Below are 26,904 nucleotides of genomic sequence, written 5' to 3'. Positions count from 1 at the left end.
TATCTCACATTTACATCCAGTTTTTGTAAATTTAAATCTTTGGACTAACAGAAGCCTTGCACTAATACTTGTTCCATTCCTTTTGGTACGTTCAAAGTTTAAAGGGAGCCATTTCTGTTTCTTGTTTCTAAAATCTATAGTTGTTTCTTTTTTTTCCCCTTCAGTAACTGAAATGTATTTGGGTACTTAGTACAACCTCATGTTTTATGTTAGTGTTCTTCAATGCAGCTAAGCACATTTTAAATCATCTGAACAGTATTTCCTGGGTGCTGCTACCTACTGTGAATTATTTATTAATAATATAAATAATGTATCATGGTGTAGCTCCACAATGTTATATCAGGATTAAATTTGGCTTATGGAAATTACTGAATGAAACCGAGACAGGGGCAGTTCATGAGTTTGCCTATACAATGTTCTTTGGTGTGGAGTTTTAACATGTCCTAGACTAAGTACTTGCATATATAAATCATGAAGATTACTAAGCTATACATGGGGTTTTTAGCAAGTTTAGTAGCAACTTCGTTGAAATTGAAGTCTGTGGTCCTGCCTCATTGCGATGTCTTTGCAAGTGGGATTAGTTTTCATTGGAATTCCACAAACTGTAAACCAACAGGTTGTTAGGCCTGTGTTTTATTATCACTTGTGTTTTACGTTGTTGTTTTTCTTTTACTAACTTTTTAGTGAAATTTTAGTCCTATGAGTTTTTCTGCAGAAGTGAACTCATGTAGGAGTTATGATATCATCCTGTATTTCTAAGAAGATTCAGCAGTTCAGAATCCAAAAATAATATCAGTGAGTTTGTAGTGTGTTAATAGATCTCAAGGCCAGAGCAAATGTCACATTATCTAGCATAACAAGTCTACTTAACAAAACAGCAACAGAGTCACCAAGTATAAATTTCTAAATATTCACAGTCCCCAGGAGGTGGCAGTTGGAGAACACAAAACACCAGCCCTACCACCTGCATCCCCTGTTATACTGCAGGTGAGGAGGAATAAGACACAGGCAATGGAATAAGAGATGCTTTTTAGAATCTACATTTGAAGAACCATTATCTGCTGGCTAAACTTCCTGGTAGCAAGGTAGCCCATCTGTAAACCTGCTTGATGTTGCCTGTGCAGTATGAAATGGCCCTGCAATGGCCACACAGATTTCAGAGGAAATGGCACCATCGAGAAACCATGTAAATATTTTTAGTACAACTCTTCACCTCTCCTGTAGAAAAGGCAATATGTAATCTGTTAGCCTTCCTGTTAAGATGAGGGAAATCAAAGACTTAATGTATATTTTTGTAATGTTACTATTTCTGTAACTACCTTTGCATTCTGTTGGGCAGAAGTAGTCCCTGCAGCCTTAATCGTGATTAATTCAGGTCAGTACATTTATCTTAAAGTGTTAGACATTTTTCTTTTCATTTACTGACAAGCACGAGTCTATTGTTCATGTCTAATGAGCACTATTAATCAAGTGAACCTGGTAATAAAGAGAAAAAAAGTCCTACCTTTTGATGTGGTTTGTTTACTTGATACTGAATTTTTTCTTCTGCTTCACAGAGTCAAGTAAAGAGCAGTTTGCTTATACAAACATTGCTGAAGAGCTTGTAAAACTGTTCAAGAAGCAAACAGAGCATGATAAAAAAGAGATGATTTTTGAAGTTTTGGCTCCCCTGGCAGAAAATGGTGAGAATTTGATTGTTTTTATTCTATATGTTATTTTTTGTTAATTCCTTTATATGTATTTTAGTACCTTGGTGCCTTTTTCAGGGAGTGAATGCAGAGTAACTGGCTGCCTTGTTCAGAAGCTGCCATGCCTACTCCTTGTGATGATAGTTTCATATAAAATGAATAGGTCTTAATTGTCTGAGCATATGGCAGGAAGCAACAAATTGTCGATGCTAATTCCACCTCTGGTTCTCTCTGTATACGATTATGTTATATTTTATTTCCCTGTACCCACAGGCTTTACAACATTTGTCTGCAAAATGCTGGCTCAAGCATTCACAGTCCATTACAGCACCAGGACGTCAGTCAGTACATAATTTCTGAGATTGCAGAACCACTGACAGTTCCGTTCCCTATGGACACTAATCTTGCAAGGGGCACGTTAATTGCAGAACTAAGAGCTGGATCCTCTCGCCCTACTGTTCATTGAGAGATCGTATGAATTTAATTTGGGTGTTTGGTAGCATATTATGATAGCCCTTGGTAGCCCCAGGAGACATGAATTTCATTCACTTCTCAAGCCAGAGTGGGAAGCAATGTGTGCTGGATAACCCCTCCAGGATGTTCCTCTCAAAAGAGTTCTGGGTGTTTTGTATAATCTACCATCTGCCCTTCAAGGAAATGAAGAAATGAGTTAACAGGTGGAGCTGGCCTGAAGCGGGAAGCAGTTGTGAATATGGAAGACATCACAGTATTTGATGGCTCTATAAAATCGTTTTAATCACCTCAGCATTAAAGCTTGTTTGAATTGAATAAATTATTAGGTAGAACTGTAAACTCTGAAGATTTAGTTTTCATCTTACTGTGTTATACACATGCACTCTGTCTGTATCTGTTTTACATAGTGTAAATCAAGATAAACTTTTACTTCAAGTCAAAAGTTATTTTGTCTTTTAAGTGCTACATGAAAACAGGATGCCTTTGTTCAGTTCTGAAAATGCACATTTTGCCAAAATTTATTTATTACATAAAAACTAGCAAGTTGCTCTAAGATTGTTCAGCCCTTGGAGGCTGACACAGAATTGGGTCAAACCTTTTGTCTGACGTATTTCAGTTCAAATCCTTAATTTTTCTTAGACTATGTTTTATAGTCACAATAAAATTTGATAACTTTACTGCTGCTGAACATAACTCAGGTGCTTGCATATTATGAAGTAGTCAGCTGAACTCTCCTGCTGTGGATTCAAGGCATGTTTAAACAAGTGCACTATGCTGATAGTATTTACATGCTTTTGATTGTAGATAATTAGCAATAGGTCAGAAGGCAAAAACATCTAAATTAAGTATTTGCAGAGTCTGGATTTTGGTGGTTGGGGGTTTTTGAGTTTGTTTTTTGTTGACGTTTAAGCACACTGGTGTAGCAGTTTATATTTCTAATCACAGAACATCTCCAACCTGGTGTTCTGTAACTAAGAGAACTCTCTGGTTTTGAAATTACTCAGTGCAGAAGTGCCTATTTAAAAAAAATCCCAACTGGATATTTTGCATTCCCTAACAAAGTTCATGAGAAGGTCAGCTGTTTTTAGAGGAACAATGAATTTCATTCAGGCAAAAAGCCTAGTGAAAAATGCCAGCTAACAGAGTCAGACATATCCTTCACCGGGGTAGAGCATTTTTCTCACCCAGCTGTCGCTTACAAACTATGCAAAAACAAAATTTCCAAAACTTTGGCCTTCATAAATACTTAACTTGGGTTAATCTCCTTACTGTTAAAACTCTACTTCATGCTGAAATCTAAGAGGAATCCATTTATTTGCACATTTCTGCAGAGGTTTGTGACTGTGCTTCCTAAAATCATTTTGCAAAAGCTACCAGAATCACTTTTACATAACAAGAAGACATAATACAGCATCACACTACCTGCCATTCCCACTTAACAGAAAGGGAGTTTAGGCATGTAAAGGAGATTCCCAGCTCAAAGTTCACAGGGAAAACACTGTTAAAGATTGTGTTGTAGAAAAAACAGAGAATTTTGTTCCCAACTCCTATATGACTACCTGAAAAAATACATTTATCACCTTCTCTGTTGAGCGTTGTTGCCAAAACTAAGAAATTTGTTTGCCTCATCAGTTTACAGTTTTTCTTCAATCACAACTAATTTCTCTCCTAATCCAGCCTTTTAAATTTGGCCTTACTGTACTCCTCCTGCAGCCCTTTCAATGCATGGCAGAAATCTTGGCTCAGCTAAAATAAATCGGTGATTACTTGCTCTGAGATCTCATCAAAATGTTCTATATTCTATCCTTGCGCATCTCAGTGAAGTCAGCTCTTCCGTACTTGAAACAGAATAAGAAACCCCAAGTTTGTTCTGCAACACGGTCCAAAGTCTTCAGAAAGCCCAATCACGGCACAGTCCTTGCAAGTCTGCTGTGTGATGATTGAGATGCCAGAAGTTTGCTTGAGAGAAATACCCTCATTTTTGGGAAATGAAGAGCAGCTCCATACAGCTTCAGCATATAATTGTGCTCTAAAGGAAGCCCAGAGCTAGGAGAGGGCCTGGTAGATGAATAATAACAGAAGCTGGCCCTGAGAATTTAATATAAAGAACTTGCAGTTTTATCTACACAAGCTGTCAGTGAAACGATTGACATCACTACTTCTTTTCGCAGGCTATCCTGCATGTAGGTACAACAGATGTATTTAAAATCATGATTCTCACTCCTATTATCCGTGCTATTCTTCAGATGTCATTAAACTGCAGCTGGTTGAAGCAGGCTTGGTGGAATGCTTACTTGAGGTTGTCCAGAAGACTGTGGACAGTGACAAAGAGGAGGATGTTGCAGAGCTTAAAACAGCTTCTGATCTTATGGTTTTATTATTGCTTGGAGGTAGGTACAGTGTGTCACTGTCTTCTGCAAAGCCACAGCAGATACTCGTAATGCTGTTTGGCTGCTGAGTTTTACTATTTATTAATTTTCTAAATAACCTGGAGGCCCTGCTGTCAGTTAACATTTAACGGGTCAGATTTTGTCTCTTATACCATTGCAGGACTGCATCAATCGCAGTGAAGCCAGCAGAGCTTCACAAATGTAAAGGGAAGAATTTTCCCTAACAAACACTTCTTTGGCTTGCTGACTGTCTGTGTCTTTTGCCCCAGATGAATCCATGCAAAAGTTATTTGAAGGAGGAAAAGGCAGTGTGTTCCAAAGAGTACTTTCTTGGATTCCTTCCAATAGCCATCAGCTACAGCTTGCAGGAGCATTGGCTATAGCAAATTTTGCCAGAAATGGTAAGAATATGTTATAATAGCTTTTGTAAATTTATCTGTGCTATCTCTGAACAGCTACAAATAAAAACTGTGTGTCGTGGTAAAGCTGGTATTAAGCTATACAGCAACATCAGTAGTTTTATACTTTGCAATCTGGAAAAGCACTAAGCCTACTTTTAAAATTGTTTCACATTTGTAGAGGGGTACAGGGTATTTCTGCCTTCTTCAGTGTTTCTTATATCACTCTTCTACATTTGTTCTGAGCACTGCAACTTCCATTGATAATGATGATCAAATTCTCAACAATGAAGCCTAGAAAGAAGCAAGGAAATAACCCTTCTGTTCTAAAAAGCTCTTGTAATGATCCTAGTAATGATCTTCCATTCACAAGTGAATTGTCTTGTCTCACGCAGATGGAAACTGCATCCATATGGTGGATAATGGCATAGTTCAGAAGCTGATGGATCTGCTAGACAGACATGTGGAGGATGGAAATGTAACTGTGCAACATGCTGCACTGAGTGCTCTCAGAAACCTGGCTATTCCTGGTAAGCCTCACTTTGCATTGCTAATTAGCAGAAGGTGAAATTCTCTTCTCCCACTGCAACCCCCAGGGGATGAGCGTGGGAGAATTGACTGACAGTCCTAGAGACAGGTCAGGCTACTGCTTTTCATTCAAGCCCATCATTGCTTTTATGTCTTCTGCACAGCAGTTGTGACAAGCAGTTCTAAATATGTCACAGGTCTATTGGCTGTCTTTTGCCACTTCGAAAAACAAGGACGAGCAGCTTTGTAATAGGCAGGGAGGTCAGGAAGCCTCAGATGTGATTTCTCGATCCTTTCTGTCAACAGCACGACTTTTCGCTTGTTTCACTTGGGACTTGTCTCTCAGCTGAAGGTCCCCACCACAGAGCAGTGCCCACTTTGCTGAAACACTGTATCTTACTGTAACTTCCTGAGGCTTTGACAATTCCCAAAACAGAGCTGGAGGTGGACTGTTAGAATAGCCAGTATACTGTAATTAGTTACTGTTTGTAGAAAATGAACTGAATCTTCATTTTGTCATTTTTAACAATTAATTTGTATGAGTTTTGATTACCCAAGCATAAAAGGCAGAGCATGTGCATATAAAAACAAAGCAAGCCTGTAGTACTTGTATAAGCTTTCTTGTATCAAGCCAAAAATAAGTCTTTCATCCATTTAACCTCATTTTACTATTTTTAGTTTTTAAAAACAATAACTTTCTACAAATGATCATGCAAACGTAACTAAAGCTAGGCAGCTTTACTGGTATGCCATTTGCTTACCTTTCTCAGGTGAGTAATTATATTGACTTTCATCAGTCAGCAAGCTTCCCCGAAGCCTCAAGGATTTGTGCCAAAGACCTACTTAAGATTTCATGTATGTTGTTATGGACAAATGAGCAAGTAATAACTGACCTCAGTGATGAACTGCTTGTTTAACACAACTTTGAATATGAAATAAGTGATTTTTTTTCCAAAGTACATTATTGGACCAGGCTTGCACCTTCTGTATATTTCAGAGCGCTCCATGAAAGTGGAGAACGCAGACTAGCAGAGAGGATAAAAGAGGCTGGAGGGGGTGCAATACAAGGACTATAGGCTCCAGACGTGTTAAGGCCACAGTATTATTTGTATAAAGTATTGGAACTGGATTAGAGGTTATTCTGCTAATTAGGTGCTTTAGTTCATTTGCCTGTGTGAAACAGAAAAGTGTTGTTGGGAATTAGAAGTTTCCTCATATTTAGGGGTGGAAGTAGTAGCTCGGGCTTCTGCTCAGTGCATTTTGTGGAAGATATTTCCTAAACCAAGGGGTAAAATTTAGCCTTCAGTTCACGTTGAGGCTGAAAACTGGAAATTAGATGTGCATGCTAGGCAAAAGCACTTAATTTCACACCTGTGTCTTAGCAACCATGACATTTTTCCACAACACAGCACACACGCATGCTCCTGAAGTCTGTGTTCACAAGCTATTTTTTCAAACTGTGTGTGAAAATTTGCTTTAAGACCATCTTGGAAATAAACTGCATCTTCCAGAAATTTTCTTGAGATCATTCCTGTTCTTTATTCATGCAGTTGTAAATAAGGCTAAGATGCTATCAGCTGGTGTTGCAGAAGCTGTATTGAAATTTCTCAGATCGGAGATGCCCCCTGTTCAATTCAAGCTGCTGGGAACATTAAGAATGTTAATAGATGCACAAGGTAAAAATAAACTCTTTTCTATGTTAAGCAATTCTCTTTAGTTCAATCTGCGATAGGCTGCCAAGACTCTTACAGGAGAGAAGCAGAACGGGTTTAAAAATTACATTCCCGAAGTGTTGGAATAAATCTAATACATATATATGGGTTAATTTTTTTTCAGAACTCCTAAGTTGACTACCAGGGACCCTCAGAATAGGTGTCAAATGCTTATTTACTTTCATACTTCAGAACTCTCCTACACCATCACATTAAGTCTATGTGTTGAGGTGTTAAGTGTTTTAAGCTACTGCTCCTGTTTTGCTGTTCATTTACTGCATTTCCTGGCTGTATGTAGCTCCTTGGGACAGACTGATGCACTTACAAGCTGACAAACTGTGATTTCAAAATGAACAAGCACCTTTTAGTTCAAGAGCTTGTTCCAGAATAAGGATTAATAAAATCAGAAGTTTGCTAAAACCCAGAAGTAGTTAATGAGATAGATTTGTCAGGTATTTTTTTTTGGCCCACTCTTGCAGATTTTTTTCAGAAGATCCATTCTAGTTCTAGCAAAGCTATTAGAAGTGAAACAGAAATTCACTGAAGAAGCTTGCATGATTTAGTCTATAAAATCTAATCTAAGTGACCACAGTGCTCCCTTCTGACACCAATCCCTTCTGGTTTTAACTTTTTGAGCAAGCTCACTTGGGAGTGTGACATCACCTTTATTCTCCCTACTGTTAGTCAATGCACAAGCCTCTTTAACTGGGTTGATGATGAGTTGTTTTTAAAAACTGGATTATGAATGTTTTCCTCTGTTTTGTTTCCATTTTGTCTGGCTTTACTTCCTTCCATGCAACCTAGACTTTTCCTGTTGTTAGTGCACGCTAGTGAAGTTCTACTTAAACTCCTTCTAGTCAGTAACTTTCAGTTTATTTTTCTAGCAATTATTTTAAAAAGTGACAACTTTTTTTGTTGTGTTGTTGGCTCTGGCATCACGTAGCAGAAGCAGCTGAACAGCTGGGCAAAAATGTAAAACTGGTGGAACGATTGGTGGAGTGGTGTGAAGCCAAGGATCACGCAGGTGTGATGGGGGAGTCCAACAGACTACTTTCTGCGCTTATACGACACAGCAAATCAAAAGTAAGTAAGTTAGTGGTGAAAAAGGTGAGCTTGTAAGAACTAAGGGTTACCTCTGCACATGGCATTGGCAGGTGAGGCTCCAGTACGTAATCCTTGTAGAGAGCCAGGCCAGTTAATTCATGTGTTACATCTGCTCTGCCTCTGGGACCTGTCAGTCGGATACAAGCAATGGGTTTAAATGCTCACTGGAACTACTTGGTTAAAGAAAGCAAGCAAAACAGTTTCAGAGTGGCAGGCCAGTTGAAGGAACACTGTTAGGTTTCACATGGCTAAGTCTTGGCTCATTTTTATTTGAACTGCATCCTACAGAAGTTCAGCGTGGCGTGTTGTTTATATTTTAATGATGCTGTATATGAAGGGTCATCGCACTCAATTGTTATGATTTTCCTTATATAAAATTGAGATGCACAAATAGTCTCTCTCCCTGCTCTTCCCATAGCATTTTTCAGAGTTTTAACATTCTAATGTATTATTAGAAATGATCATTTATTACAAATTGTAACAGAAGTTTGCTTGTACAGGGCAAAAGGTACAACATTAAAGAGAAACTTTGGGACAAGTCAGTTCTGTCACTCTTGTCACCTTTGCATCAACCAAATAACCTTCCCCTAATCAGTCCAATTCCACAGTCCTAGCTCACGAGAGTATTAGGCAAAATATAGTCTTAGAAGAGAAAAAAGCATCTCCTCTGAAACAAGCTATTTCAGGTTCAGACTTCATTTAGTATGTTCTATGAATGATGAGAACACAAGCTGCATGACTGACCTTGGAGAACTCAGACTTTACCAGTGACCTCTTCAATCATGCATGGTATTTCTGACGTGACAAACTTATTGTGGGCTTGATCTATACTAAGCCTCTCCAAAAAAACCAAACCAACAGACCTTACAGAGATTTAAATCTGTTGATCAAGTTTCATTTTTTTAAGTTCTCATTTTTTTCTGTCTGCCATATACACAGTCTACAAGACACGTGTAGATGGCCTGTGCCACCACAGGCGTGAGTTTTTATCAATACTCTGTACAGGAAAAGAGAATTCAATTCTAAATTCAGTGACACTATTGATGGCATCAAATAGATATTAATACAGAATTTAACAGAATTATCACAGATGAACTTGTTTTGTGTGGCTTATGTATTTATAGAGGAAACTTGCCTGGAATAAGAAAACAGAGCTGAGAGGGTGGGGTTTTTAATGCTTTTGCTGCCCTCTAGGTTTGGAAAGGAGTACAACTCTATGGTTCTTTACAGCACATCAGATTTGAATTCAGTTTTTGATTTTAAGGCATTTGGGGTGATATTTACGAAGGCAACAGTAGCTTAGAAAATTTATACCTTATTTAAGGTAAATCTGGATGTAATCCAGAGGGACCTGGACAGGCTGGAGAAGCGGGCCTGTGTGAACATCATGAGGTTCAAAACAAAGCCAAGTGCAAGGTCCTAGACCTGGGTGGGGGCAATCCCCAATTTCAGTACAGGATGGTGGATGGTGTGAGCAGCCCTGCAGAGAAGGACTTGGGGTGCTGGTTGATGAGAAGCTCAACATGAACCAGCAGTGCACGCTCGCAGCCCAGAAGGCCAAACGTATCCTGGGCTGCATCAAAAGAAGCATGGCCAGGAGGTCAAGGGAGGTGATTCTACTCCTCTATTCTTCTCTTGTGAGATTTCATCTGGAATACTGTGTCCAGGTCTGGAATCCTTAACATTAGAGTGATATGGAGCTGTTGGAACAGGTCCAGAGGAAGGCTACAAGGATGGTCAGAGGGCTGGAGCACCTCCCATACAAGGACAGGCTGAGAGAGTGGGGGTGATTCAGCCTGGAGAAGAGAAGGCTCCAAGGAAATCTTACAGCAACCCTTCAGTACCTGAAGGGGCTACAGGAAAGCTGGAGAGGGACTGTTTACAAAGGCTTGTAGTGATAGGACTAGGGGCAATGGGTGTAAACTGGAGAGGGGCAGATTTAGACTAGACATCAAGAAGAATTTCTTCACCACGAGAGTGGTGAGACACTGGCACAGGTTGCCCAGGGAAGCTGTGGCTGCCCCATCCATGGAGGTGTTCAAGGCCAGGTCAAATGGGGCCTTAGGCAGCATGATCCCTACCTGTGGAAGGGCCTTGGAAACTGGATGGACTTCAAGGTCTCTTCCAGCCCAAACTATTCTGTGATTCTAAAAACTGGAGCAGATCTATGTGAGGTAAGCACAGACACCAAACCTGACTGCTGTCATCTCTTCTGTTTGGTTCTGTATTTTAGAGGGCGATGTTCACCTACAAAAATAATATAAAAAAAAAATATGTCAAAGGTACTAATTGATTCCCAGTGTTTAGACAGTCAAAATGCCACACCCTTTCAAACAGAAATTAGCAGTTCTCAGGTTATTCCATGATGTCTCAAAACTACTTTGGACTTCCATCAGAAAGCCACAAATAATAAAACACATCAAGTAAGGAAAATCATAAAAATTCTCACATGCTTGCATACATTATGTCATTCAGAAAAAGGCAGGTTTTACATGTGAAATTCTTGGGTCATTAGGCTGTGACTTGTGCTACTAGCATCATCAGTATGACTGTGTAAAAATATTTCAGGTTTCAATTACTATGATCATATTATGTCTGTTTCCTTGCATAAAGAATGTCACTGCCTAGCCTGTGCAAGCACTGAAAGATAAATCATTCCAAACACAGGTATCAGTTAATGAGTTTTGGCTCATGGCTGGAGTTAGAAAGGCATGTGTGCATTAAATGGAAATTCACCACATTGATTAAAAAATTAAATCAGATTCTTATTTCCATAAATAACTACTATTCGAAAACTTCGGGTGTTCACAGAACAAGTAGAAAAGCAATAAACATCAAGCCACGTTTCCTTGAACGGTTTCCCTTCAGCAGGCCAAGTTACCTGGTTTACAGGCAAACATTTTGCAAGTCTTTTGGGGACGTGTAATGGTGAAAACATTAGGAACAAACCCACTTTTAAAATGCGAATTAACAAGGAATCAGAAGACCTGCAGACAGCAGAAGTCATTAATAATGCTTTGTTACATGGATAAGTTAGATCAAATTCTGGATATGAAAACAGAATCCCAGCTGTGTATTTTTAAACTGCCTTAAAATCATTTAATCTAGTCAGCGTTTTCATTTCCTGGACACCGGGCAACAGCTCGATTTAACTGCTGGCTTTAGAACAGGAACCAACACGTTGGTATCCCATAACTATCTTTTCCTAACCTACTTTGTTTTTGCAGGAAAATTCCATAAGAGCTCGAAAGAATGCTACTCATGTTCCTGCCCATTTCTGAAAATCTTTTTTCAAGCATACCATTTCTATTACGTACTGAAATGTAGTATTTGTGATCTTGCCTCTCTGAACATTTTGAAGAAACTCTGAAAATCCATGGAGAGAGAGGAGGGATTTGATAAATTTATTAAAACTACGTTTTCATGTCTCCTTACCCCAAGTATATGGTTTGTGGGTTCTTTTGCTGGGCTTTCTGAACATCAAGGCATGAAGAAGGGAAAACTAATGATCCTTGAACACCAGATGATTTCAAAGATACCGAAGAGTGGAATCATTGTTAGGCACAGCGTGAGAACAGGAGTTATACAGTATAACCTGGAAAAGAGTTCACTATATGTATCTTAACTTAGTCTTATGGTTCACTGGCTAACAGGTTGTATCCTATAATTGCAGAGTAATAGCATGTAATTTATTGGCATACCTGCGTGTACATTTATGTATAAAGTGATGATATGGGCGTAAAGCTAACGAACATCCTTATCTGAAGATAACAGCATCCATGACAATTCTGTTATTTAATAGTTTGTATGCAACTCAGATTTTTTTCATATCTATGCTGTTTATTTTTAGGATGTAATTAGGACCATTGTACAGAGTGGTGGCATCAAACACTTAGTAACCATGGCAACCAGTGAACATGTAATAATGCAAAACGAAGCTCTTGTTGCACTGGCATTGATAGCGGCTTTAGAATTAGGTGAGTATCCTAGCAGTTAACGTTACCTGTTTTCTTTCCACACTGTGCCCCAGAAAAGTCATAGAGGGAGAGTTGTGCGAGTTTCTTCTGCAATGCAGAAAACCCTCTTCCTTCCACCTGCTTTTTCAGTAGAATGGACATTCACAGAAATTCATTCAGACGTAAGCAGGGAGTAAAGTTGTGCAAAAAACAGGACTTTGCTGGTAATACAGTATCTGCCCATCAGTCTAGTAGATGATGACATGATCTAGAAAGGCCCTCAAACATTCACTTCCAGATTTTGAGTAAAACCCATAAGGCAACAGTTAAGAAGATCATACTTCAGAGTGGAGACTATGACCTAACTACATTCCTACACCAGAATGATTAATCCCCTTGTGAGAGGGTTTATCGGAGTATAGCTTTCACTTACCTCAATCAGTGAGAGCTACAGAACACACAGAGAGGTGGAAGATGCCCCTGAAATGTCTTTATTTAGCTCCACAGAAAGAGGTGCAGGAATTACTATATGAAGACAGAAACAATTATATGTCTTGACTTGCCTTTGTAGTAGCTCAGCTCACGAAACAAAAAGGTAAATATAAATGCCCAACAGAGGTTTTGTTAATCATGTTTGCTTGCTTATTAACTAAGGCGGTGAATTTAACAAGTAACGTTAAATATTTTTGGTCTCGATTACATCTCTTGCCATCATTGTCGTACAACAATGCCATGTTCAACTTCCAAATCACTGCCAATGCATCAGGGAATTGTTTTAAGTAAAAGGAAAAATGTTCCTATTCACATGAATCATCTAATCCTCCTCTGTCTTGTCTTCAGGCATTTAAAGGTTTCGAGTCCAAATGCAGTGTATAATGTTTCTTAGATAACTACAGAGAAAATAATTCATACTCTTGTCTTGAAAAGCTACTTACAGCTTTTATAATGGACCCTGAGCTCCCTCTACCACAGAATCAAGAATTACAGCATCTGTATTTGCTCACATAATTTCCAAAAATAAATTCAGGGAATGGAAGTCTTGAAAGCTGAAATATTGCAAGTGTTGGCCTAAATAGCTAGAGAGCATGGTGGCTTTTCAGTCAGCAAACTGCACATTTAAACTGGACTTTATCATTAAACTCGGATTGTCCTTCAAACAGTTAGGCTATTTTACATATTTTATAGAAAGAGCTATGATTCCTGTCACCAATACTGTCTTAATACGTGCTTCAGTTTTATGCCAGCAATTACGTACCACAGTACCACTTTCACTACAGCGAGAGATCCGTGTGTCAATAAACAGTTAATACACAGAAACAGCAAAGCAAGCGGCACTTCTGGATTTACAAGTTTTCGCTTGTGTTTCAGTCACTGCTGAAAAGGATCTTGAAAATGCTCAGCTTGTTCAGATTCTACACAGACTGCTCTCAGATGACAGGAGTGCTCCAGAAATAAAATACAACTCCATGGTGCTGATCTGTGCCCTTATAGGATCTGGTGAGTATTCAGGAGGGGCTGCTTTCCCTGAGAGATTTATGTATTGAAACTTAGTTCTCTGTTTTAGCCAGAACATAGAATGTGTGCAAACACACGCTGAGACTGGTTCTCCATTCATAATGAATATACACAGAAGGGTTCGATTCACTGTGACACTTAATTTATAATGTTTGTAAGTGTCAAGAAAGAGGCTGTTAACTCAGTTTTGGATATTAACTGCAGTAATTGGACTCTGGCTTCTGCAGGATGCAGCCAGCTCAAACTGCCACTGAGAGGCGAGAAATGAAAGGCATTTAAGATTGTACAGTATCAAGCTCCCTTTGCAAATATGCAGATAACAAGAACTTTATTTTCATCTTGAGCTGTAGGCACCCTTTAATTGATGTGTAATGGCTTTTTTTAATTAGCCAACTTAGTCGAGAAAAATTTTGTGGAAGAGAAGTTTGCAAGGAGCCTCCTCACCTGTAGTTTTAAATTCTTAGAAGAATGCTAGGAAACTAGTAAAGATACAGGTAATATTTGCAAGGACATTTGAGTACTCAGTATAACATGTAGGCTATAATTATGCTTTAGGAGGGATCCTCACACTTAACCTCACTAGGAAGAGTTCTTCCCTCAGCAGCCCTCACACACTCGACCCACCAGGCACAACTGTTCATGGTTGTTTGGAAGATGAGGAGGCCAAGCTTTAACACATACCAGTGCTGGACACTTAAGTCTAATCTTTCTGAGCTAACCCTCTGCTAAAGGTCATGCTGTTTAGAGGATGGGGTAGCTGGCTGTGGTTTGATATTGCAACTTTCCATCTGTGTGTGGGCAAACAACAAAGTAAAGAGCAAGGTATGACTGGGAAATTTGATTCCCAGCTGAGGTTTCAAGAGGCGGCTACATTTCTTCCATTCAGTTCTTTAAGAAATATTTATTCTGTGGAAGGAGAGCAAGTTTCATTCCAGAAAGGTTTCAGAAATTTACAAACAACTAAGATAACAAAGAACTGGATTAAGTACAGAGAAGTGGAAGCTCAGAGCCTGTCTGTGCACTACTTGCCAAGTGTGAAACATCTGAAGGTTCTCCAGAGATAAGTTTACAGCAATTCAGTTGAAATTATTAAAAGTTATCATAGCTAAGTGTGTGCTGTCTCTCTAAAAAAAGCTGCTTCTCCCTACCCCTTAAACAGTTCACCGTGCCTACTGTAGGCGTAATCAGTAACCTGTACGTCCATACAAGTGAATGCTGTATTACAGCCACTTAAATGAACAAGTATTTGGGTTTAGAACAGTATATACATCTCAGTGTACAAAAATTGTGCTCAAAATTTGCTAGCGAGCCTTGGTTTCCAGTAAGCATTCACTTTAATATTAAGACACATCATTTAGTTTTCACTCACAACCATCTTTAGCCATTATGTGCTTAGGATTATCCATCCATTTTAGAGCAGACACCTTTCTGCAGAGGTTCCCTCAGCCTCACCGTGATGTTCTTATGTGTCTTCCCACTGCTTCCAATGAAAATAATCTTCCTCAAATTCTACCTGGCACTTGCATTTTCTCTGCCCCGAGTCTTGTCACCTGCAGGACTGACAAGAGTTGTTAAAAGTCAAATACCCCTGTCACTGTTCCACCAGAGGAAGGGGGTTTATTAGCATTACCCAACCAGCAGATTTCAGGCTGCCACCGCACTAAGCTTTGCCTAGACGTGAGGCATCCTAATTTGCTCCTGGGGAATAGGCAGCACGTTATTGTAGCTGTAAAGTTAAGAGTCAACACTTGCCTCACCCTGTGTTCAGACCCACTTCCGGATGAACAGACCTGTGTGAAATTAGTGACACGAGTAACAAGTGAGCAACTCTGCTATTAACTTAAAACTATTTTAACCAAGGACTGGGTGAATCAGAGCCACATCTGCTCTTTACCCATGTGGAAATACTAAAATATATTTCCCTCCCAGCTCTTTTGCCTCTCACTGATTTTCACCCCCGTCTCCACACAGCGAGTATTTATATTTACGTGTTTCTGTATTCTACTGCAATGAGACCTGTGTAGCCATTTTAAAGTAATTGACCCCAGTATAGTTTCATAAAGACTAGAAGTGGTTGCACTGGTTTAATTATTAAGTTTAATTCTCCAGTGACTGCTGTTCTTGCTATCCTTTGTTACAGAGTATCTGGTATCATATTTAACTTGATATTGCCAACAGCTGTGTGCTAAGCTGTAAAGACAGACATGATTTTTGCCATCTGGAAGTTACTTTTGAAAAAAAGGGAAAAAAAAAAAACTGAGGACAATGGAAAATGGAAAGATGTAATGCAAAGATTAAGCAAAAGCAGCACCTCCGTAGCTAGCACAGTCACTTCTCTGTGTGAGGGTCTGTAGGCTCGCAAGAATCTGGCTGTTAAGCAGAGTTATTCAGCCACTGTAAAGCACAGTAAAATCCTGGAATTCCTTTCAGTAACACCTGCACAGCCACCCCGACAGCTTCCCTGACAGTGCTCTGTACGTACACGTTCCCAGGTGCACAGCAGTGAGAGTTCCCAGCTCTTAGGTGGTAACTGCAAGAAAACTGAAAAAGTGAACAACAAAGTAGTTAGGAAGGGAAACAAATGTTAAAGTTTGCTATATAAAAAAGTAATGTGTGTAGCCTACAGCGTAACTATCTGAAACAGCTGGTTGGGATTTCTCCTGAGAAACTCGGGAGGATTAAGCACCCAGCAGCACCTGGGAAGCAAAAAAAATAAAATAAAATACATAGGTCTTAGTTGCTGTGTCCACTAGAGTGGCCAGAACAGGGCATGGAACAAAACCAGCTGCTTTGGATCTCAACTGTGAGGTCTAGAATACAGGGGTTTGAGAAAACTCATTAATTTTTTTAACAAATTGCTCGATTTTATGGGTTGTTCCTAGCCTTTCCTTATTAATAAAAAGGGCAGTCAATCTGGGATCAGAATCATAAAACTGCATCTCTCCAGTGTTTCAAGTAAAACACACTCGCTGTGTACACGTGCGCAGCACTGGGCAATGCACCAGGTGGTGTATTTGTATTAACTTCAGAGCTGACCTGCAAGCAAACAGCAGTGACCATTAAAGAACCATCTCACCTGCTTCACACCTTTGCACAACCAACCAGAGCTGATTTGATACAGACAATATAATGAACCCATTCAGGCAAGCTCGCTGGGTCAGACTAGTTTAAGGAATAAAGCAGTAAATTATTTTCACCGAAATTAATTCCTAAGCATCTGTTTTGGAAGGCAATCCAGGTGGATTTTGGTAACTGCTCTGCCACAGCTTCATCATTCATCTCTACCTGAAATCCATGGAGTCTTTGCATGCCCTTGAGAAATTTTTCTTCATCCTCAAAAGCAATTTCAAAAAGTAAAGAAAAATATTCTGCATATACATACATACATTTGTGTGCTTATGCACGTGTGGGGTACTGTTCAGTAAAAGTTTCTCAGACTCCCCAGCCTTTTCTGTTCTCTTGCCCATCTCATGCAAAGCACTGTTCCCTTCACTGTTGTTTGTTTTTTTCCAGAACCTCTTCAAAAGGAAGTGCAGAGCATGGCATTTCTAGAAGTTGTATCCAAACTCCGCAGCCATGAGAACAAAACTGTTGCCCAACAGGCGTCGCTAACAGAGCAGAGACTTGCTGTAGAAAGCTGAGAAAGGTCTTGTTTCCAGTGCATCCCACCACAGATTTCACCTTTGTCCTCTGTCCTGCTGCCGCTCCTGCTGTTTTCCACTGTATCACTCGTGCATGCGTGTAATGTTCCCACACAAATTGATGAACTGCTGTAGGTACCTGTCCAAAAAGGTTTCTACAAATTCATAGGTGGTGTTAACATGAACCTGTCTCCACTCGTAACTGTTCTACTTGTATTCTTGTTGCTTGGGCCACATAGTAGAATGTGCATGTTGTAGTCCTATGATGACGTAGAAGTGGTACTACAGAACGACTCTCTCCTCATGCCCCCTAGCTGCATAACAGTGTACTACTAAATTAGGGACAATACAAGAGGCAGCAAGTTCAAGCTAGTGCCGACTATAGGATTAAGAAGTAAATCTAGCTCCATTTTTGGTGCTTTGGAAATTCAGGTTGGAATGCTGCTGCTCATTCACTGGTCTTGCCTATTAATGTCAAACTCGTGGTACCTAGAGGTAACAAATAAAAAACTTCAGTGCTCTCACTTTATCCTGCAGTTTGTTGGTTTTTGTATTCACGCGCAGAAGCCGAGACTGCACCGCCGTGCGCTGGTGAGGAGCCTTTTGCGTTCCTGGTTCTGGCCCCGAAGCAATCGCTGCCTTTCAGTCGAGCGAATACAAAGGAAACAATTCCAACCACTTTTGCTCTATATGCTCACACAGAGGCCCTGTGTGGTTTAACAATTGTGCATTTTAACTGAAATACACTACACAATCCTTATCCCATAAAGCCACGTGGGTGTGAGTGCTCTCAGGCTTGCTTGGGGTCTTATTTGTTGGGGTTTTTTTGTAGATGACTTTTTAAAGGTGTATCTTATAGCAGCTTTTCAACAGAGCCCCATCCAGTGAGAAATGCAGCATACAAGCCTACGCCTTTTTTTTTCATTCCTAGGTAAAGGAGCTGGGAAATTGCCAGTTTAAGCATCCTCTCTCACAGCTGCTCTTTTTTAGGTTTGTAACACGCCAGCAAGCAAGCCAGCAGACAACTCCAGCAAAACAAGGAGCAGTTGGGATAGCAGTTCCCAGCTAGCCAGCACATGTTATTTTTGACCATTCAATTCCATTGTCTGGCTTGATTAAGCCCACAGTGCACAAAGACAGGATCCGTAACAGTTTGAAGTGAACTCAGCATTCCCCAGTGCTGAAGGGCAAGCTTCAAAAGTTTCAGGCTCCTTGTTTATCAGCAGTAGTAAATGCAGAGGCCAAGCACCCATGCAATCCCATGCCACCTGGTTACAAAACCACTGCGTTTGACCTTTGCAAATTCACTTTCCAGCTCCATGAAACCACTGGCTATCCCACAGATGCTGTGCTGGGAAGATGCCAGTCACGATGGGAAAAGAATTGCATATACAAGCTGTGTATGAAAAGAAAATTGCCTCAAATTGCCCCAGTGCAGTTTAAGCTCCAAAACTGCACCAAAAGGCAGCAGATGCTACAGGAGAACTCACAGCAGTGATTCCATGTCTATTTAATCCAGTGCCAGGAACACAGGAAAAACCTCTAACACCAAACTGTACAGCAGCCTCTTATTTAAAACTACATTCTGAAAACATTTGCTAGTAGAAGTGCAGCAAAGGCACTGATGGAGCATAGCGCTGTGACACCAGGCTCCCAGTAACAGAACCTCTGCACTGCTGTATGTAACCAGCATGTTCAGAATCACAGCTCATAGTGGACCCACACAAGCCAAAGTTTTCTCAGGCATGGGAATAATTTCTATTGATTTAAATAGATCCCAAATTACATTTGAAAGACCAGTTACCAATTACTTACCTGGTTCTAGAAAGACGACTCTTCCTTTTGACATCGGTATAAATTGCAAGTGCTCACACGAGCTGGTCATAACCAACAAAGCTGGGACACCAACAAAATTCCCATTCACCTGATTGTCTGCATGGACCTCAGGTTAGCCATGTTCTTATCACCAGTCTCTTCATAGAATCATAGAATCACCAGGTTGGAAGAGACCCACCAGATCATCGAGTCCAACCATTCCTATCAAACACTAAACCATGCCCCTCAGCACCTCGTCCACCCGTCCCTTAAACACCTCCAGGGAAGGTGACTCAACCACCTCCCAGGGCAGCCTGTGCCAGTGCCCAATGACCCTTTCTGCGAAAAATTTGTTCCTAATGTTTCCTTAGGGATACGCTGTCCCAGCAAGCATAAAGGCCAACACCAACACCCTTCCACTTTCAGATGGTTTTGCTGGATGGAGTATCAGTGTAAGAGTGTAGGTCACAGTAGGAGGTAAATGAATCTATCCACCCAAATGCGTTGCTGTTCGGAGACGCGCTGCAGCCTGCAGGTTGTTTCTATGTAGCTGGTAAATCGTTCATCCTCTGAGCTTCTTAATAAGAGAAATGGGATCTAAGGACATTACCATCGTACATATTTCACCACTCACTTGACTGAAGTCAGTTGAAATTGCTGACAACAGTTCCAATTAGATGTTTAGTAGACAGATTACATCTACACAAAGCTTGCAATCTGCTGCTCAGACTATTTTCGTGACAGTGATGCCAGATACCAGGCCTTTTCATTTGTCTGCTGCCGCAGCAAACCAAGCTAGAACAGTAACTGCGCTCACATTACGCAGGGCAGGCAGGACCTCCCTGGTGCATCATATTTGTCTGTGTCTTTATGACTTCTGTAAGACCCAGCATCGCATCAGTCACGAAGATGAAAACCACGCGTTTTTGCATTTCACAGTAGAAATACCAGGGAAAGCTTCGCTTTGGGTAGGGCACAAATTGCAGCATCACGGGCCTTGGATCCAAAGGACCTGTTGGTCAAAGGAGACCACAAGACCCAGAAAAGGTCACTTGTTTCAAAAGCCCTAGAAACGGCAACCAGCCACAGCTTTGAGAAACAATGCGTAAGTCTGTTACGAGTTTGACACAACGCAGCTACCTGCTCCCCCTCCATCTTGAAAATGGAGTCACATCCATTGCAAGTTCCACAGATTTTGGCAACGCCTTCAACTTAGCTTCTTTTTGCTTGACTTTTGCTCTTACCTCTCGACCCAAGGGGTCCACATTTGCATTCTTATTTTGCCAAGTCATTTCCATACATGCAGATAAATGTATATGCCTGAAATATGCAAAAGGCATTGGACTTCATTTGGATATAGACGTGGGCTTTTAAATCAGTCACAAAGCTGTAGGATTTGAGATACTGAATTGGATTAGTTTGCTCTACAGTTTTTGAAATACTGGACTTCCTCCTCTGCCTAAACGAGCACAAGACATCATCACCCGATCATACCTGCACAATAAAATACGTCGGCTCTCACTGCTTCTATTTAAGGACGTGTACTTAGAAATTCCCACCTCCCTTTACAAAAGTTTAAGTCATGACAAATCCCCTTTTTGCTTCTCCCTGCAAAGCAGCAACTTCTGAGCACTTCGGGGTCAGTGAAACAGTTACGAGGAAAGCTCCAACAGTTGCTGCAGCAGGCTGAGGAACGCCAGCGACCTGTCAGAAAGAAGCAGAACATCTTCATTAGCCAAGAGACTTCAACGAGACAGCAGATACGAGATCTCCTCATGTGGGGGTGTGCGCTCTTCACGTATTAGCTTATTATTCATTTAAGGGCAGCTGCTGGTGGTGTGATAATGTGTTTTGTGATTTAATGAGAACACAGTATTATACTTTGTATACAAGAGGCTTGGGGATTCATTTCTCCAGTTAGTCTCAGGGAGGGCAGGCAAGGGGCTCTTCTCCTGGAGGAATTTTGCACATACACATCTTTGTATTGTTAATGTAAATTGCTACATCAAAAGTACGCATCCACAACATCATATTTCACACAATTTTATTTATAAAATTGTAATTATCTAACAAATTGCATATAAAATGATTTACTTCAAGTAAATACAGAATACTGCACAACTATTAAAACTATTGTATTGTCCATAAGTGTATTAAAACATTCCTAAAAAATGCCTCTATTAAAAAACAAAAACCCAAGAACACAAGTAGCATGATCAAGACCACTTTCAATAGCTTAAAATTAATTACCAGGAAGTTACATTAACTTCCCAAGTAGACTCCAGTTACATCCATTGAGATCAGCATGTGATACGATACCACAGTCTAATGCTAAAGATGACAAGTAATAAATGATGCACCCGACCTATGCTTTTCTCCTAGACTGAAGGTAACCAGTCTGATATCAGAAAACTAAAGCTCAAGTCAAACTACTGGGCATGCAGTTCTGTTATAGCAATACTTGCAATCGGTGTCGTTGGCTTTTACAATCAATTTTACAACTGATAGAAAAAGGAACACAAGAGAATACATTCATATAAAAAGGAATGATACACAAAAGGGTAAATATCGACATCTTGCCATACACTCCGGAACGAACCAGAGAGAGAGATTCAGTCGGAAAAAGTCTGGAACACAGGTATTAAGAGACGAGTCTGAGTCACAAAACCCAAATCCCAATCTCCCCAGAGCTCAAGGTAGTATCAGGTCCACCTCTACCATGAACACAGTGTGAACATGAACACACACGTGGATGGAGCTTTTTATTAACACATTTACATTGCCAAAACACAAAAGAGAGCCAGCAGTGCTGCCTGGTGCCTGCTAGCAGTCACAACGCTTCTTATATATATACTGCATGTTAAGGGAGAGAGGATTTATTTTTGTTTCTTTTCTTTAAGTGACAAAATTTGGTAGCAGACAGATCCAACAGTGTTGTTTTGCTTGCTTTAGACAGTTTCATGGCAAATTACAGGTATCTGAAAAAGCTTCAGAGAGGAAACAAAAATGGGATGGAGGAACTGGAACCTTCAATAGGGCCTGACACCTGTTGAGATCTAATCTCTTCCCCAGGTATTTGCAGAACTGCCATTTCAATGCACCCGAAAGGCACACACAGCGAGAAGGAAAACAATCAAAAAAATTCACATACAAGTTTCTCTTGTAACCAACACTGCTAATCAGAATCAGTTTTACCAAGGGCATCTCTGAAGCAGCAAAGCACAGACTAATGTCCAGGACAGTTCTTATAGCACCATGTGTAATCCTGTCGCAAGCAATGTCAGCTGCCCACAGCTCTCGGAGTGCTGCCCCCATCCCTCCCTTTCTCAGCCTGCAGCCTCCGGCAGGCAGAGGAGGTGGCCAGGAACAGCACTCCCCAAGTTCAGCAGCACCTCCCGTCATCAACACTCGTAGGGTGAAAAGCAGTCGTGTGCAAGAATCGTTTAATCTGCATGCTACTATTTACATTTCAAACACTATTTACACACCAGAACTACAATTAGCATCTCTCTCAAAGAAGGGGAGAGGACAGAGTACACGCGAGGAAGAATCCCCACAGCTTCAAACTCTGAACGGTCACAAGCAAGTTCATGGGTTTTGAAGCAAAGAGAGCCTACTGCTACTGAAACAGACACAGAAACAAATTAAACATTTGTCCATTAGGCTACTGTAGGAAAAAAAAAAAATAATAAAAAGAGAGATCGATCAAACGACAGAAAGGCCTGCGAATATGGAGAGTATTTAGAAAGCAGCAGAGCAAGGACTGCGATGCCCTTTGGCAGGACTCAGCAAGGGATTTGGAAATGGCTTTACAGCCAGGTCTACTGCTGAAGCTACCAGACCTCTCATCAGCAACGCTGCCATCCCATGGGAATTGCCCATCCCATGGGAATTGCCCGGCAATCAGAGCTGCCACAGACTCCACAAGGGCCATAAGCCTGACAAGGAACTTCAGAACAACTCCTGCACACGGCAGACAGTTACCCTGACCTCTGGGCTCACATCGACTCCCAGCGCCACACCAGGCGCGCGAGGAACTGCCAGGAAGTCGTACTCCCTACCGTGTCTTATTGCTTCACAAAACGAGCCCACGGAGCCGGCAGTTGTGCTCTAGTTGCCACTCACCTGAAGTTCTCACAAAGTTTTTGGAAGGAAGCTTGTTTGCATTTGGCAGGGCCTGACAGTAACAGATTGATTTCCAAGGCCTCCCACAACCTTTCCAAACTGGACATCTAAGCTCCTGAGTAGCTGCTGATCGGACATTTCTAGAACATCTTACCCGATCTGTAGGCAAAAGCCAGGGGATTTAAATGTGCAATATAGACAGCTAATCCCAAACATTCAGTGTGCATCCGTCAAACAACTGCAAAAATGAGGAAAAAAAGAGCATCTCATGGGAGTGGGGAAGGATCGGCATCTGCAGCAATAAAGACAAGCTTTAGAAAAATAAGTTATTTAGTGGTTTTTATAAGAACAGTCAGTCATTCTGGGACTCAGCAGAAGCAATACGCATTTATGTGTAGACGTGCAAGTAGTGAAAACAAGATTTGCTCACCTCGGAGCGTTTACCTTCCTATCAGTCTGACACTGTCAAAAGCACATCCAGCAGACTGGAACTTGGAGAACACCGTGACAAGACAGAAGGCCAATACAGTACAACTACAGAAATTCAAGTAGAAGAATGAAGTTGTGTTCAGAAGCCCTCAGCAGTAACAGCAACATTAAAGATCAGTGGCAACAAGGAATGTTTCTGTAACGTAGGCTTTTTTAGGTTTTCTCCAAACCAAAGCACTGGGTCACAATCAAGGCTCTCGAGCGGAGCGATTGCTTCCTCAACCACACTTCCCTGGTTCCTTCCCACACCATTTTGTCTCAGTGCAGTAACACTGGTGCTGACCATCTGTCTGTCTATCCTGCTGCTATCAGGCAAAAAGGTGTGTCCCTTTGCAAGGAAACAAACACCAATAACTCCTCAACTTGAGGAGTTGCTAAGAAAAACGTAACAGTGTGGTGAGGTGGAACCACCTTTATTAAGGACAGTGAATTATAATTGCTTTCAAAGGCTTTTAAAAAAAAATTACTCTGAGTCATGGCTGGCCTTTAACAGCAGGTACCAAAGGATATGGAGGCTGCCTGATTCAGAGTCCGTCAGTGGGAGTTAACCAGAAGAGGATGAGGTAATGCTCAAAGACAGGAGGACATCAGTACTGTCTGCAGCATCAGTGCAGTGCCGGTGTGCCTACCACCAGCCTTCAGTGGGGACAAAACCACAACTGACTAAAGCACAGAAAGGCAAAGTGTGCGAGGGTACGTGTACTCACATGTTTAAGAGTCAGACGATGAGAAAGGGCCTTAATAGGTCATCAGACCAGCCTTCTGCCCGTACCCCAGCACAGGGAAGCTTTGAATGCAACGCATTCATCTCTCCTACTCCAGATACGTCATCTTAGGGCAAACTCAGAAAGACGCTAAGCGCTTACAAAGAGGTGCTACACACCCTCTGACACTGTCTGACCAAAGCACGAGCCAAGCGCTCACAGCTTTCAGGAGTGGTTCTACAGATACTGAGAAGGGTCATACCACAAGCTAAATTTATACAAAGTGCAATAAAACTACCCAAGCCATGGTCAGGTTTTTAAGTCCACTATTATTAGTGAAGAAGGAATCAAAAACTCTAAGCAGGATGGAGTCTGATATAATTCTTCTTCCGCTATTTGTGCTTTATTTCAAACTCTGCTCTCTTGCCCAACTCAAAAGAGTCTGTCTTGGCTGATCTTAATATGCACTTCTACTTTAAAATTTTTGTTCCGTTGCTTCAAGAAAGCTTTTTGTTGCAACAAAGGGCGACACGTCTCCATAGCAAGGATTTCTTTGCTGGCAGTAAGCATTTACTCTGGTAAAAGCTGTTCTCTCCAGCTTCCAAGGGAATGGGATATGATCTTTCCATAATTACATGCATTTAGCAATAAATAAGTTTGGATTAGACTGTATTCAAACATATGCACAGATTTAAAGCACTGGAGTGTCACATATTCTCAGTCCACAGCTCATGCAAGCAAAAAGAATAAAGAAGACAAAGAAAAAAAGAAAGACCAAAGCCTCAGCTAAGAACAGACCAAGGAATTACCTTAAAAGAAGTTTTGCACAAGTATATCAAAACACTAATATTAGTGAGATCCCTAAATACAGTAGGTCACACTAAATTCCAGAGAAACAAAATATTTAGCCACATCAGATACATACGTTTTGTTGTTGTTCTTTAAGTTAATATATAATTCATTCTTTGAATAATATTATTCACTTGGCCCAACATCCATACTGCTTTCAAACATTTATACAGTTATATCCCATCCTTGCCTTAAGAGACTGATGTCCCACGATCTGGCAGCAGCCAAAGACTCTACAACCCTTGTTTGTCAAATACAAACGTCCTTTCCCTTCATACAAGGGCGGAGAAAGGAAGAAAGATGTTGATAAAATTAGGCAGTTCTCCCTGTGAGCCTGTTGAGTCCAACCTCAAACGCTACAGGGAGACATTTGGAAGCTTGCATAAAAAAAAAAAAGTCCCTTGTTTTAAAAACAATTTCTTTTACTGTACAATAGATGCATAGAAAGTTGCTTCCTGCGTGATGGGTTTAGGTCTGTAGCTATGTTTATTTAGCTGTGAAAATAAGATTGTTCCTTTACAGAGTGGTGAGGAGAGAGACCATCTCAGGAATATTTGGCAGCTATTGAAGAGCTCATGACATAAAGAATAAACAGCATATCCACAGACTACAATGATGCAACTCTGTCCCACTGAATACACCAATTTAAAAAAAGCGTCCACTTGTTACTCAGGATCAAGAATACAGTAGAGATTCATGGCTCAACAGCTTTCAAAGTGGTGGTTTAAAACAAAAACATTCAGTGAGCAGATTTTAAATAGCCCACTCTTCTCTCCCCCACTCCGAAGAAACACGAGTTCACTGCAATATCAGGAACTTAGACTTTAGACTACTTGGGAGAGAAGGCTTCCCTGTCACCCATGTCCATACAGCTTGGTGTCGGAGCGACACACTGGAGGTTTCAGAGGGTTTCAGTTGTCCAGTGTCTTGTTGTGGTTACTTCAGCAGTTTTACCAGCTGGCTCTGACAGCCTCAATGTCACTAACCAAATTCTGGGCTAAGCATATCCCAAATATCTGGAAGAGATAACAGTTTGTTCACTTGCAGCATTGGACAACTCTTTTCATACAGGCAAACTCCTTAGTTTACACAGAACTTCCATGTGAAAACAAGCAACAGAAAGTTAGAAATCAAATTAACAGTAAGTGTTAGAAGAAGGAAAAATATTGAAATGCTCTGTAACCCCCAGTACTTTTATAGTACACTGGGTTCTAGGAAATTGAACAGTTCTAGACTTGCTTCACAAAAGAACTGTAAAGGCTTTTTTCACTGCACCATCAGAAACAATAGGTCTGCACAAGCTTAAAAAATTCTACCTAATCTTTATCTAACACAGAGGCTTAGTTTTGGCCTGCAGACAGCTGAAAAGAAAGAAATGCATCCCTACAGATAAAAATTAAATACTCCTTAACACAAAGAAAGCCTTAGACATTTTGCTCCCCTCACTAAAACCTACAGATGTTGTATTTCCAAGTGTAACTGATACTGTAGTTCCAGCTCTTATGTTCAGTTCCCC

General features: G+C 40.7%; 2 protein-coding genes across 7 annotated transcripts in view; one reads left to right on the top strand and one right to left on the bottom strand.

Annotated features, from left to right (window-relative positions):
* The window catches only part of RAP1GDS1 (Rap1 GTPase-GDP dissociation stimulator 1), a 94,823-nt gene extending 76,885 nt beyond the window's left edge, over window positions 1-17,938 (top strand). For 5 of the 6 annotated variants that reach the window (XM_069855569.1, XM_069855568.1, XM_069855570.1 and 2 more), the window contains 9 exons: window positions 1,557-1,682; window positions 4,409-4,552; window positions 4,822-4,953; window positions 5,346-5,480; window positions 7,029-7,154; window positions 8,134-8,273; window positions 12,145-12,271; window positions 13,619-13,747; window positions 17,279-17,937. In XM_069855569.1, the coding sequence (XP_069711670.1) occupies window positions 1,557-1,682; window positions 4,409-4,552; window positions 4,822-4,953; window positions 5,346-5,480; window positions 7,029-7,154; window positions 8,134-8,273; window positions 12,145-12,271; window positions 13,619-13,747; window positions 17,279-17,406 (1,187 nt within the window). In that variant the 3' untranslated portion in view covers window positions 17,407-17,937. Of the gene's footprint in view, window positions 1-1,556; window positions 1,683-4,408; window positions 4,553-4,821; window positions 4,954-5,345; window positions 5,481-7,028; window positions 7,155-8,133; window positions 8,274-12,144; window positions 12,272-13,618; window positions 13,748-17,278 lie in introns of all 6 variants that reach the window. The other variant, XM_069855567.1, reaches the window with a different exon arrangement.
* A 6,070-nt stretch (window positions 17,939-24,008) lies between these two features.
* Window positions 24,009-26,904, bottom strand: part of TSPAN5 (tetraspanin 5) — an 84,497-nt gene continuing 81,601 nt past the window's right edge. The window contains exon 8 of the mRNA XM_069855587.1: window positions 24,009-26,404. Within this exon, the coding sequence (XP_069711688.1) occupies window positions 26,339-26,404 (66 nt within the window). The 3' untranslated portion in view covers window positions 24,009-26,338. The remainder of the gene's footprint in view (window positions 26,405-26,904) is intronic.

Source organism: Phaenicophaeus curvirostris, chromosome 4, assembly GCF_032191515.1.
Source record: "Phaenicophaeus curvirostris isolate KB17595 chromosome 4, BPBGC_Pcur_1.0, whole genome shotgun sequence".
Classification (NCBI taxonomy): Eukaryota; Metazoa; Chordata; class Aves; order Cuculiformes; family Cuculidae; genus Phaenicophaeus; species Phaenicophaeus curvirostris.
This window is presented reverse-complemented; position numbering and strand designations above follow the sequence as displayed.